Raw genomic sequence first — 14830 nt, 5'->3', positions numbered from 1 at the left:
GTCATCCATCCTTTTTCTTGAACTCTCACCAAAATTCCCGGTGGAAGCTTTTCTTTCGGCAATGTTTTGCGTTTGAAGATTACAAATGGTGGTAGTTTGTTTCCATCAGCAGTGATACCAAGCATTACGGTACACCGCTGCTTTTCTGCTCCTGCAGTCCGCACATGCACTGTTTTTTCGCCTGCTTTGTTCACTGTACTTTCACCCGGCATTTCAAAGAACACAGGAGTTTCATCAACATTTCCAATAGCTCCCATGGTGTAGTTGTGCGTCTTTCTTAATTTCAGGACATGTTTTTGAAATGCAAGCAGTTTCTGCTTGTATATGTCGGAAAGGCGCTGCACTATTGACGTCCGTCGCCGAATTACAAGATCATGTCGGGCCATAAAGCGCCTTGCCCATCCATAACTTCCCTTAAATTCATTACGAGGAATTTTCATTCTGTCCGCTATTTTGAGGCCTTCAAATTGAATCATTTCCACAGACACTGAAAATCCATCCGCCCGTGTATTACGCACGTATCGCAAAAGTTTATTTTCAAGTTCTGGAAATTTAGCTTTCTTTCCGCGGAAAGATTGTCGATTTTGTGACGTTTTTTCAAGGGCATCTTTCGTTAGTATCCATCTTCGCACATTTTTTTCGTCAACGTCGAATTTTCTCCCTGCTGCTCGATTTCCGTGTTCTTGTGCGTAACGCACCACTTGAAGTTTAAATTTAGACGTATAACCTGCTCTTACTCGACCCATGTTTCACTCAGAACTAACCAGGCAAGTCAAGTAAAGGCGAAAAGGTTATAACTCTCCCCCGCAATGCCTTTGTTCCGAGCGGTACCGTTATTTTCGCTAGTTGCGAACTTAGGAATGTTAAACGTTGCCAAATTTCGGAATAATTTCTACTCCTGAAATAATATTCCAAGAAAATTATTTTTTCTATAATTTCTGTCTGAAAATTGTGCTGCGGCCTATACACGCACGCGGCCTACACATGCGTAAATACGGTATGTATACATACAGGGTGGCACAAAAGTAGCAGTACAATTTGAAGTCAGGTTTATAGTTGCCATCGCACTTCATGTCTGGATCCTTAATGCCATTAGTGTATGAGTATGCAGTGTTCATGATAAATGTGAACTGTATCCACCATGGCAGTATACAGTTTTTAAAATAGTGTGCAGTAACATGAAGGCAGTCTTAAACTGCTGTGATATTTTCCGTCATTCTATATTAGTGAAATTCCAGCATGAATGTGTTGAATCATGATAATTCTGACCATAACTTCGCGTGTTATAAATTTCCTTAGTTATCCAAAACATGGATTTCTAATATATCGTTACATGTTAGTGACTACAGACAGTGTTTGAATTGATAATTAATCGTTGCTAGGTAGTGGCTGCTAACAGTACAACTCAAGATGGACTGGTGATGACTGTGACCTCCGACTATCAACAAACTGGCCTCTCAAGTTGGTCCTCATTACATAACCTCAGCACAGACTGCATATAAACTGGATCTGTTTCTGTCCTCAGGTAAAGTGTGGAGAAGACACCTACTCAGTTGGGTCCCTAAGAAAGAGCTCAGCCAGCTTTTTCTAAGGGGCCCAACTGAGTAGATGTCTTCTCTCCCCTTCACATGAGGACGGAAACAGATCAATTTTCCAAAATGTTGTGTTTTCTATTCTCTAGAATACTGGATGATGGAAAAAGTCCAAAAACCCATTAATTTTATGTGTTATATGCCATCAACAGAACCCTTTAGAATCTACTTGGTCATATGTCTTTAAGCATCATACTGCCCAAATGATTGGAGTTGAGAGGCAATTTATTTAATTACACAATACTTACAGTTCTAGTACTATTACATTTCCAAGAATCCTTGGGTGTAGTATGAAGTATCTTAAAATTTAGAACCTCAAGTGTTATTTGTTCTCAGTCATGCATAAAAAATGGAAAAAGCAAATCAAGTAACCTCCTTCAGGGTAATTGTTGTTTCTGAGATGTAACATATTGTAAGTATTTATAAAAGTATCAACTCTGATTATGTGCCATTCTGAAATGATGTATTGTTATTAAATATGTGGCATGCCATGAGAGAGTCCTTCGATCAAATCCCAAACTAGCTACCCTAAAATGTATCATTTCCTCAGTGCCACCAGATGAATGGAAGAAAATTATTGCATGATCGGTCAGTACCCCTATAATAATCTGCATATAGATCAATGTGATCGCTATCTCTACTTCAGTGGAATGGAATATATGTGGATACTGGTACAAACACCAAAAAAGTTTCACAACATTGAGAACAGGTGATGATCAACAGTATTGAGTTCCAAACTGTTACAATAAGATTTGAGGTGACTACATAAAGTCTACCTTGTTTTACATATTATTCAGCAATGTTAAACTGACCTTAAGATGTGAGGAGAGTTATTACTTGCAATTTTGGATAGATCAAGGAGAAAGTAGATTTGGAATGTACTTTAAACATAGTGTGACATGGATGCCGCATCGGGAAGTGTGGGTCACGTGAACTCTGCGTTTCCTCGAGTGACGTCACATACCCCCACTCCTTGTACCAGTACGCAACACTCGGTAGGCGCCCCCCTCACCCGCGGTGGCGTAGCAGTGGAGCGGCTGTGTTGTTACCAAGGGATACCGCGGTTACTATACAGCAGTAAACAATTCTCGACAGTGTTGCTAGGCAACCTGGAAACACGGCGTCACGCAACAGCGCTACCTATCACGTAACTGTTTTCTGTGTTGTCCATGCCGAGGCTAAATAAGGAGCATCGAACACTATTTAGTAGTGAGTGAGGATTGAGCCAGTTACGAGTGAGTGAGTTACTAGAGAGAGAGTAACCAGCCAATTACAGTCTAGCACTCTTCGGAGAGAATGGAAACAAGAGAAGTAATTGTAAGTAATTACAGTAATTGTGAGATTGTAAATTGTGTAAATGTATGAGCGAAGTGGGATAAATTCGCTATATCAAATAAGGCGTGATGTTACTTGTCGCGTGACATATACCCAACACGTGACAATACTCTACTCGTACAAACTTACACAGATACATCTATTGAAGAGTTTTGAACTAGGGACCCACCTCTTCAAGACAGGGTTTGCAGCGTTTAATATAAAAATATATCAAGCAGAGTGACGGCTTGAGATGTTTCCTATTTCGGCTTTCCACCTGCTTTCACGCTAGTTCCTTGCTTGGCTTATTCAGCCATGAAGATGTTCCTACGAAGCATCGATTGACTACATCGACGTACTAATCCTTGGTATTCGTGCTGTACTGCCTTGACCGGCTGTGACTGCTATCTTGTTATTTGGGGCGAGGGCACAACGAGGAAACTGGAAACCACAACGCAACCGCAACTTCAGAGAATTGTTATCAGCAAGAGTTGAACACATGTTACTGAATGGAGCGGCGCAAATTGAGGAAAGTGTATTGCCGTTTTCTCACTTTGCGGCGATCCACAGTAACATGTGTTCAACTCAGGCTGATAACAATTCGGAAATTGCGGTTGCGTTGTGGTTGCCAGTTTCCTTGGTGTGCCCTCGCCCATACATTTAGTAATCCGTGCCGGTCCGGGCTGTTTAGTGCAGTGCAAGTGTAGTTTGTCTAGTGCGGTCTAGTGTTATCGTGTGGTTCTTTGGTGCTTTGGTGTGTCTCGCGTAAGCGGTTGGTTAGGTGTGGTGTTGCGGCATGTTGGTTGTTCCAGTATTTATTGAATTGTCCCTCGAGGACCAGGTAATTTTGAATTTTGCTTAGGTAGTGATAAGGGTTCTGTGGTTTATTTATGTAAATCAGTCATTAAAGAAGGTACAGTTTGTAATGTTGAGGAAAAATTTATCAATCTGTCGGGATGTTACAGTTCTTAGGTTAAGCCTGACTTATATTTGTTACGATCCGGTTTATTATTGTTTGACAGGCGCAGGAACTGCGAGCATATTTTAAAAGTCTCGGTGCCGAAATATCTGAAGAAAAGTCCCCGAAAGGCATAGAAGATGATTTGCATAAAATAATTGGAGTTTGTGATGCTTGTTTCAAAGAAGTCCCTGAAGCAGAAATTGAAAGCATCCTTAATGGAATTGTTTCAATGCTTGTTTTGGTAAGTTTTGCTGTTAGCTGGCTAAGGACAAGACAATATAATTGCCTTGAAGGTTGTCTTTACAGTACACTGATCAATTGTGTGAGTTATGTCAGAATGGTTTTTACTAGATTTAATAACCTTGAAACCCATCATTAATGGGAACATAGAGGTCTAGTGGAGGTTAGAATAATTTTTGTTAGGTTAATAATTAAACCTCAAACTGTATGATAGGTATACATCAATTTGTGAAGGTGTTTCCCTCTTAATAATGTAAGGAACGTTAATGATGGAGAAGTTTGGATATATGGACTCCAAGCAACAAGAGACCACATTATTAGCCTTGTAACCCCGATCTTGACATATTAGATCTTGCTGATCTATGTGGAATTTTTTAGAAGAAAGTTATGTTTATATAAACTTTGTATAATGATGGTGATGTTGGTTGTGGTATTAATAATTACATTTTTTGATTTGCATACAAGAGTTCTGGTGTTCAGATGTGACTAAAAGAGGATAGGAATACCTTTTTAAGTTCCTGACCAGAAATAAGCCTTTGAAATATTTGAAAATAATCATGTGAACATCTCCAGCATTGCAGTTTGATCGAAGAGCTTCTTAATTTGAATTCCTTTACAAGATAATAATGTTAGAACAGTGAACAAAAAACTTATCACTATGAAATATCATTGTATAGTACAGAAAAATGCTTGTATTAAATATTTTAATAACAGTGCCAAAAATAGTGAAGGTAGAAAGGTGGTGTTTGTTTGTTTGGAATAAACTGTTATTGTCTAGGAGTAGGGGATGTAAACCCATGCTGCTATGCGCTGGCAGCTGTATTCAGTCTTGGGGGGGCTAAGGATATTTGTTTTATAGACAATGTAGCACTAGCCTGCTAGACCTTACATTTGCTCTTACAGTAATGTATTGAATGGGTGGTAAAGGTTGAGCACTATTCCATGAAGTTATATGGGAGGAATGGAAATATTGCTCCGAATATTCTGATGTTGCTACTGGATGGAGGTGAGTGGTCAGCTACTTTACCTCCAGGGATAGAGACCCTGGTTCCCATTGGATAGGAGGTTGGTTGGGTCCCATGGCTGGTTTTGGCCCCTGCTGGGTATTGAACTCCGATTCCTTGGTCATCCTTAACTTAGTCACTATACTGACTGAATCACAAAGTAGTTCTGAAATTGTGTTTCAATATGTTTTATTCATTTAGCGATTTCTAACAGTTGTTTTTGTTTGCTGACTGAAAGAATAGCAGCAACATCAGAGAATCCTGTTTGATGTTAGTAAGAGGTCTCAGAAGTAGACTGTTTATAGGTTTGACAGACAGAAGGCTATTTGGTACTTATATATTAATGAATGACCTAAGTAACTTCAAAATTTATCATCATATTTTCCACCACATTAGCATGTGCATTGTCTGAAAGTTCACTTGTGAGCCTATCGATATAATGAATGGCTGTAACACAGGAGGGCTCTGCCATATCCAAGATGTCACCATCATTCAACTGCAGAGGCCTGGGTTTGGTCCTAGGTCAGGTCATATGGGATTAGGGTCGGTTGACTGTAGATTAGATCAAGCCATCTCTGTCACAGGCCTTGGAAGCCCATAGGATTGTGAAATGTTGAGGCTCCCAAGTAAACTCAAAATTTATTATCATGTTACCTGACATATTAGGATGTGTAGTCTGGAAGTTCACTTGTGAGCCCACATGTATATAAAATGAGTGGCCATAATACAGGAGGGCCATGCTGTAGTTCTGTAAGTTGCCAGCTTCCCACTGCAGTGGCCTGGGTGTGGTCCCATGTCAGGTCATGCAGGATTTGTGATGGAAAAGTGGCACTGGGGCAGGTTTTCTCCAAGTACTTTGGTTTCCTCTGCGTATTCTTATTCCACAAACTGCTTCACACTCATTAGTCACTATCATTGGCACTATGCAGCCTTGATACTGATGGTGTTGTTAAATAAACAGTTTTAAAAAAAAGTTACTCAGGAGAGCCAACTATTCTGAAAGGAGTTGTCAGCTTACATGTATTTCTTCTTTCTGCATGCCTTTATGATGCATTACCATAAAATCCAATAGCTGAAGCATAGCTTGATCTAATGCTAATTCTCACCCTTGTATTCTCTTGGTAGAATTCCTTGTCAGAAAAAGCTTATCACCTCTTCTTCCATGCTCCCCAGATCCCACAGCTTCATAATTTCCAAAGGAATTCAGAATACCGGCAACTCTTATGTCAGTCTGAGAGTTTGAAATATAAATATTACACATGACATACTTTTTTATACTATTACACAAAGTGTTCATATTACAGATTTTAATAAACAGCACCTGAAGTAGTAAAGGTAAGAGGGTAAAGTTGTCTCTGTGGTTAATTAACTGATGCCATTTCCCACTCCTCTGTTCCGGCAGTTGGACTTCAATTTGGGAATAATGTCATGATATTTAAGATTGCAAACTAGCTGTACCTAGCATGAAACTTGGTATGTATATCATGCCATCTGAGGCCATCTCGACAGTGTACTTCATAAATCATACCCATCAGTAATACCAACATTGAAGCCTTCCAGATTGTATTGTTATATTGGCTTCATTGTACAGATGAAAGTTTTCTCTCTACTTATTGTATCAGATACTCAGATTACAGTAGAAGGAAATGAGGTGATCAGTTCTTTCCAGAATTTCTTGTTATTTATATCATGCCCCTTTGCTTTTCCAGATTCCTGTTGAGAGAGCAGAAAATTTGATTCTTGCATTTTGTGAGAAACTGACAAAAGCACCAGGATATAAACTAGGAATAGTATCTTTGAGGGTGTAAGTTTTAACGTATTTTTGTTACTTATATACTAATGGGCAACCCAGATATCTTTAAAATATACCAACATGTTATCCTCCATCTTACCACTGCCATCCTTAGCAGGTCATTTCTAAAAACAAAATCCAAAGCCCAACTATAGAAGGGTTCTAGATAGCCTAACCATAGAAAGTTGTTAGATACTTACTTTTAAAAACAAAACCAGGGGTGTAAGCTTTTAAAACAACACAAAGCCCAACCTTTTAAAAATAAAGCCAGAAGCCTAGCTTTGTGGATGCGTTTTTGCAGGCAGATTATAAGGCTTGCTTTGACTCTTCTTACAATTGAGGTTCTGAGGTTGGTACCACAAATGAGGCAGTGTGGCAGTTAATTGTGAAGTTACATGGATCATCTGTTAGTGCGTAAAGTACTGTAATGTTTTTTACTATCAAAATGAATTTGCTATCTTGCATTGATTCAAATGTAGTTAAAGAAGAGGTGATATTACTGTACTTACTTTTTCAGTGGCTGGCTGATGTTTCAGTCTTTGGATGAGCATTCTCCCATGCGGTATCATGTATATTACCACTTGGTGCAAGTGGCTAAGCAAGTAGATCAAGTTCAAGCAGTTTTTAAAGATGTAGATCACTTGAAACAGCAGTTCGCTGCCTGCCCACCTTCAAATGAACAAATGCAGAAACTTCTCCGACTTCTTCATGAAGTCCTTTTGGGTTGTAAACAAAGGTTTGTCATCATGTACTTAGTTTATTAGGGTCTGGATAAGTTATTTCTTTTGTGTTAACTCGTGTTACTGTTGAACCAGGGAGTTTATTTCAGCCAGCACAAATGTCTTCCACTGGACTATACAGACCCATCTCATGATCTCTTTCTCTAAGATCTGTTTGTCCCAGGGCCCCAGAAATCTGCTTCCTTGCTTGCTTGCTTCTAATGGAGACTGGCCAGGGGATAAAAGTATTTGCATGAAGCTTGCTGCAAGTTGGTGAGCCAGCATTTTGAATTGAATAATAGAATGAAAGATCATTACGTGGATGGTATATTGGCCACTCATTTAAGCCCTGATGTGTGTGTTGTATTTTATGTGGTTTTCCAACCATAACTGTGTATGAATTTTTTGTTTCCCATCCATTTCAGCTTCCTTTATTTAGTCACCCAGTTTATAATTTAACTCATGCCAAAGATGTAGTAGTTGGAATGAACTATTTTGGGAACTGGTGCATTGGTTGTTGGTTATAATAATTCATTGTATTAATTGATCAGTTTATTTTCCTGATTAATGAGATGCTGCATGATCTTGAGTGCTGTAGAGCTGTCTCCATGCAGGAAACTTCTTGAGATGATAATAAATTCTGCACCTTTTGTGTAAACTGAAGTTTATTATAATGCAGACAAGAACCACCATTTCTTAATAGTGAATACACCTCTTGTAGAATGTAATCTAACAATATACACAACATTCTAGTGATATGCAGATGTTCCAAATTAAAATAATTAAAGCCTAATATATTAAGAATTTAGCATTTAATATTAGTAAGTATGTTAATGTAGTGTGTCTTAAAATTGGTTCATATGTTGTTAAAAGAGTTAAATAACTCATTAAATTGTGTGTTTGGTTCTAGGTTTGTTTCTAAAATAGTATTAACATTAAGCTAAAACTAAAACTAGTTTAATGTTGTTGTTGTTGTCATGGTTGTTAATAAATCAAGTGTACTGTGTTTATTGTACCATGATTTCTCCATATTATTCTGATCTGGTTCCATGGAATGCATAAAATCAGTCTTAGGTATTTTGACTGTTTGCATCCTGTTACGTGAGTATGTAAATATGAATGCATGCTTTACAATTCAATAATGAAAATGTGTAAATCAGAACACCTGAGGATGACCCCTATAAAAAGGGTCAAAACATATAGTGGAACATAAGTTAATAAATTATAGTTGTGTTAATGGTGGAATTCATATTATTGGTTATCTTAGGTGTCTCTTATGTGTCTTTATTCTGACAGTGAATTGGCCTCGAAAGTAATGGTTGAGTTGCTGGGAACATACACAGCAGAGAACGCATCACAAGCACGAGAAGATGCGCAGCGCTGTATTTTAGCTGCTCTGGCGGATCCGAACACTTTCTTATTGGACCCATTGCTTGCACTGAAGCCTGTTCGATTTCTGGAAGGAGAACTCATCCATGATTTGCTCTCTGTGTTTGTGGCAGAGAAATTGCCCAGCTATCTACATTTCTACCAGCATCATAAAGAATTTGTTCATTCTCTGGGTAAGAAATTTATACAAGGTGCTGTTGTAAACCACTATGCAGTGAAGTGTTTCTGAATTGGAGCCTTCAGAGATTATAATTTCAAAGTTTAGACATAGGATGTCCTACATCTCTTTGGTCAAACAATTTGTGTGTTAAGATTCTTTGGGCTTTTTATATTTTGGTCTCTATACAGAAGGTATGCATGCCTTTTATGCTTTTGTTCTTGCATTTTTCTTTTTCACATTAAAAGCTCACACTTCACTGTATCTTCAGTACAGGTCACAAAGTTTGTGTCTACAGACATGATTAAAAATTTTGAATTTTTCTGCACTTACAGCATTTATCCGATTACCTGTATGTAACACATGTTAATACCTGGGTTGGTGTAGTCTGTATAGTGACTGGCTATGGCGGAGTGAAAGAGGTTCGAGTTCAAGTCCTGGTAGAGTCAAGAATTTTCTTCACGTCATCCAATCAAATTCTGGGGCCCACCCAGCCTCCTGTCTAATTGGTACTGAAGGCTCTTACCCCGGGGGTAAAGTGGCCAGGGCGTGAAGCTGACCATTCACCTCCAACTAGTGCTGAGATGAAGAAAACTTGAATCTGTACATCCACTCCTCCATATGTCTTCATGGCATAGTGCTTAATTAGTTAAGCTCAGGGAGAAATTAACCTGATTTACTTGATTCTGCTCTCGGATTTTTGCATTGTGTGAGTGTAGGCAGTGTTGTCAGCACTTTCGAGGCACATGCTGCCATCTTTAGTCTTGAAGTGAGTAGGGTGAATGAGTGTTCATATATATATATATGTGTGTGTGTGTGTGTGTGTAGGTTTTGGTCCACTACATATGCAGGAAGGGAAGGGACTAGTGCCTGATCCAGGTCAGTATAGTCAGGTAAAGGTAAAGTTGACCCTGTGTTTACTTAATCAAGCACCACAATGAAGCCATATGAGGAGTTAGGGTATAGCTTTACCTCAGCACTAGATGGAGGTGAGTGGTCAGCTTCATTCCCCAGATGCCTTACCCCCAGGGAAGAATCGCCTGATATCCACTGGATCAAAGGCTCTGTGGGACATTGTGGAGAAGAGAAAAATCACTTGCCCCTGCCAGGAATCAAACCCTGCTCTCCAGTCCATAGCCCATTGTTTTATTGACAGGTATCCCAGCCAGTGGATACAAAATATGAACCGTCCACTGTGGTATTTATATAAGGTAAAGTTGTTTCTGTGCTCTAACTAATTAAGCAGCATGCCATGAAGAAATATGGGGGAGTGGATGTATAGACCCATTTTTTCTTGATCTCGGTACTACGTTGTGCGTTCAAGTTCTAAGGTCTCTGATTTTTTTTCTCACACAATAATCATACAAAAAATTTGAAACTTCTGTCACTTTTCAGCGTAATCTCCCTGCAGCCGTACACATTTTTCACAACGTCGATGCCATGATTCCATGGCTGCTGCGAACGCTTCTGTAGGAGTCTGTTTTGACCACTGGAAAATTGCTGATGCAATAGCGGATTGAAAAACGGCATCAATGTCTCATCCATTGTCACAGTTGATGAAAAGAAAGTCCCATTCATGCCTTCATCACGTGTCAACATCGCCTGGCAAATTGCCATGCGTGCAGCCTTGTGATCATCTGCCAGAATTCGTGGCACCCACCTGGAGGACACTTTCTGCATTCGCAGGTCTTTATGCAGGATTTTGTGCACAGATCCCACGGAAATGCCAACTTTGGAGGCGATGTTTTCCACACTCAATCGGCGATCCTCCAAAACAACTTTCTCAACTCGCTCGACCATGTTGTCAGACCGGCTGGTGCGAGGCCGAGATTGTTTTAGTTCGTTGTCACATGACGTTCGGCCTTCTTTGAACTGTCGTGCCCACGAACGCACATTTTTCACATTCATGACACCATCACCACACGTCTCACTCAACTGGGGATGAATTTCAATGGGTGTTGCACCACGCAAGTGGAGGAAATGAATGATTACTCGCTGTTCTTGTAACGAAAACGTCGCCATTTTAAGTATCAAAAACACTCCTCACCCTCTCTGCCACCACTAGAGTTCTGTGTGCCATACAGTGCTGCCATCTCTGTCACACATACACAAAGAGTGCACACGTATTTTAAACTAAACCGCATGTGTCTCTGCTCCCAGTCCTGAGAAAAAAAAAATTGGAGACCTTAGAACTTGAACGCCCCTCATAGTTTGAGGTAAGTTGTCAACTTTATGCCCCTGCCACTTTACCTCCGGGGAAATAGCCTCCTGGTACCTATTGGATAGGAGGCTGTGTGGGCCCCAGACCTGGTCTAGACGACTTGGAGAAGTGAAAATTCTTGCCTTCACTGGGACTTGAATTTCAACCCCTTGATTTTTGAGCCCATAGCCAGTCGCTATACCAACTGTGCTATCCCAGCTCATCCGAAACTTCCACACAGATGTTTATCCTGCAGTGTTTGATGAAACATTGACAGTCCTTTAACGCTGTATGTGACATATTCCTGAAAGCTGAAGACATGCATTCTTATGGCTAATTCTTATTTGTATTTTTCTTTTAGGTTTAAATCATGAACAGAACATGAAGAAGATGAGGTTGTTAACTTTTATGCAGTTGGCTGAGGGCAATTCAGAGATGTCTTTTGATACAATACAGCAAGAATTGCTGCTTGAAGAAAGTGAAGTGGAAGCTTTCATAATAGATGGTAATAATTTTTGTCTGTATATGAGTCATAGGCATTAAGATTGCTGAACGCTTGCATTATCCTTTACTGTGGCGATGTGCTGAAAGATAGAAGCTTCACTGTCTCTGTGTCTGTGTCTGTCTAGCCTGACAGGTTTTCATGGTTTTCCTCAGTCTCTCCAGAGAAGTGCTGGGATATGACTATAATTAGACCATGAGTGCTTCCCTCCACAGCCTTTAAATTCATTACATTGTTCTCCAGTCATTTGATGCTATAAAATCTGAGTTACTAACAGCATCATTAAATACAGTGCTCTGAGGCCTTTAGTCCACGAGTGAACTATACCAACCTAGTGACTGCCGCTTATTGGTGAATTTAGTGCCAACTTTTGCTGATAGAGGGTGTTGCATAGTCAGAGCAATGGATTCCCGTGGCCTTTTATCTCGGATTTCTAGACCAGACATTAAATACAATACTATATAAAAAGATAATCACATCACATATCTGCGTGTCATCAGTTTACACGATCATGATCATCATGTGATTTTATTCACATAGACCGGACATTAAATACAATACTATATAAAAAGATAATCACATCACATATCTGCGTGTCATCAGTTTACACGATCATGATCATCATGTGATTTTATTCACATAGACCGGACATTAAATACAATACTATATAAAAAGATAATCACATCACATATCTGTGTGTCATCAGTTTACACAATCACAATGATCATGTGATTTTATTCACGTAAATGAGCCAACCATTTACATAGCAAAGTAACTGCTTACAATAAATACAGGGCAGATCTTTGGTGAAAAATTATGTGTAAGCCCTCATCAGTAAATGATTCGACACATTGCATGGAACTAAACTGAATGTGTTTTCTTGAAATATTGTTTGTGCGTTATGTTTGATGTGGACCCAAACCCACTGCAACACAGTTTAATTGGCACAGACATGGTCTTTCATTCATCAGTAATCTGTCAGACGACAGGTCCACAGCCTCTTCCAAAACAGTTTCTCCACTTAATGCGGTCTTCTGTTTTTGGAAAGAGACTATCCAGGAAAAGTGATAATGTGGTAGTTTTTCCATTTGCTTTCCACATCGCAGTACAACAGCCGTTCAAACCACTCTGGTCACGCCTGTTGCTATATGAACTTGAACCATCTCGAGCATCATTTGCTCTGTGCTTCAAGTCGCTGCTGATGACGCTGCTTCCGGCATCAGTTTTCGGTGTCTCTCTTCGTCTGATGCCTACCCTTTGACCTGTCCAGCAAGGGAGGCCCTGCCAGTAGCTACGCTACCGCTGGTATAGCTCTCAGGGTCTTTGGCATACTCAAACCCCCTCATCACGATAAGGTGGAGACACCAACGAGGGGGGTCTTTGTGGGAAAGCATTTATTTTCTTATTTTGTCTATGCAGTTCTGAAGACCAAACTTGTGAGGGCTCGCATGGATCAAGCTGCCCGCAAGGTGTACGTATCGAGCACAATGCATCGCACATTTGGAAGAGCCCAGTGGCAGCAACTGCGCGATCTACTCCACTCATGGAAAACCAATCTACAGATAACTCAAGAAGGCATGAAGAGTGTTGCAGCAGCCCAGATGGATCTTCTTGCACAGCAGTGAATAGCCCATATGGGTAGTGTGTGATGTTCAGGAGTGGACTTATTGACACGAGCATGAATATGTCAATCTTTATTGACCACTCTTGTGTCTGGCGTGTAAATATCTGTAGCCAGATTAACTTCTGAAAACATGCATAGAATTTGGTCTGCATTTGCCATTTTGTAAAAAGACTATTGAAATAAAAGAGATTTCAAAGTAGAAACTTTATGGAGTGTTTTGTGCATTATTTTAAAATAATTTTGTTAATTTAATGGGGATAAAGAAATGGGAAAAGTCAGTGATAAATATTGGTGTAGCAGATGCATGAATTTTGGCCTGTGAATGGAAAGACATGGGCCAGTTACTCACCACTCAAAATGGTAGTGGTCCATCTACACTTTATATAAAGCTGCTCAGTATATTTTACAAAGTTTTTCTAAAGGAAATTCAGTCTTGTTTCCATATGTATACACTAGATATAAATTAATTTTCTCCCATTTCTTTCGTGGAGCTGATAAGTTTGATCAGTAGTGTAACTCCTTGTGAGAATTCAGCAGGAAGTCTCCTTGTTTTTTATATAATCTTTAGTATTATTAACTTTTCCTGTCTTCTCCCATATTCATTTTTAGTCATATATGTTATTGAATAATGTGTTGAGGACAATGTTCGGTGCCATTTGCCATGAAATAATACCTACAGTCAGTCAATCCTATACTGTCTCCGTTATGTAATATATTACACTTCACATGTCCAAATCAGAATATCATCACTACTCCGAATAGGGGGGCAAACGGTAGCGTAGTTGGTTGAGCCACTATGCTACAAGCTGGAAGGTCACGGGTTGAATTCTTGATGAGAGCATTGTTTTTTTTTTTTTTCAATTGACTTAATCCTTCCAGCCATAAGATGGCCCTGGGGTAGACAGCCTGTAACAGAACTGAGTACCAGGAAGATTTGTAGGGAGTAAAGTATGGCTAGCGCGTAAGGCTAACAACCTTACTGCCATCTGTGAGCCAATTGTGGTGCTTAATTAAGCACAGTGACAGCTTTACATTTAACTTGAATTCTAAATAAAAGAAGTTTGTATAACATGAACTTTGTCACAAAACAGGTCACTACTTTACTTTCATTTTTGGACATGGACCTCTTTTCAAAATAGTTTGTAGTCATCGCCAGGGGTAGATATGGCGTTTCAGAACTACACACACTCCACATCAAAACTGGGTAGTCACTCCAGGTCAGCAGAAAAGGAAATAATTATAATATAAGCTCATGAACTTGTTCCTATATGTACTATTTTTGGAAAGAATGGTGATATCTTAAGGCAATGGAAACGTCTTCAAAATTAAGTGTTTG

At 39.5% G+C, this 14830-nt stretch overlaps 1 protein-coding gene across 1 annotated transcript; it reads left to right on the top strand.

Moving 5' to 3' along the window:
* The first annotated feature begins 3608 nt into the window (after positions 1-3608).
* Positions 3609-13702, top strand: LOC111871214 (eukaryotic translation initiation factor 3 subunit M). Its single transcript, XM_023864143.2, has 7 exons — positions 3609-3747; positions 3929-4108; positions 6821-6915; positions 7421-7639; positions 8919-9184; positions 11730-11873; positions 13290-13702. Exons 1-7 carry the CDS (start codon positions 3703-3705, stop codon positions 13493-13495), a joined length of 1155 nt encoding a protein of 384 aa, XP_023719911.1. The 5' UTR covers positions 3609-3702; the 3' UTR covers positions 13496-13702.
* The last annotated feature ends 1128 nt before the right edge of the window (positions 13703-14830 follow it).

Source organism: Cryptotermes secundus, unplaced genomic scaffold (assembly GCF_002891405.2).
Source record: "Cryptotermes secundus unplaced genomic scaffold, Csec_1.0 scaffold573, whole genome shotgun sequence".
NCBI classification, from domain to species: Eukaryota; Metazoa; Arthropoda; class Insecta; order Blattodea; family Kalotermitidae; genus Cryptotermes; species Cryptotermes secundus.
Note: the sequence above shows the minus strand (reverse complement) of the source record. Positions and strands in the feature narration are given on the sequence as shown.

Excerpts from the sequence above, each read along its gene's own strand:
- LOC111871214 (XM_023864143.2), top strand. The coding sequence starts at position 3,703 with ATGTTGGTTGTTCCAGTATTTATTGAATTGTCCCTCGAGGACCAG. Across the intron at positions 3,748-3,928 it reads AATTGTCCCTCGAGGACCAG|GCGCAGGAACTGCGAGCATA; the intron begins GTAATTTTGAAT and ends ATTGTTTGACAG. Across the intron at positions 11,874-13,289 it reads GGAAGCTTTCATAATAGATG|TTCTGAAGACCAAACTTGTG; the intron begins GTAATAATTTTT and ends TTGTCTATGCAG.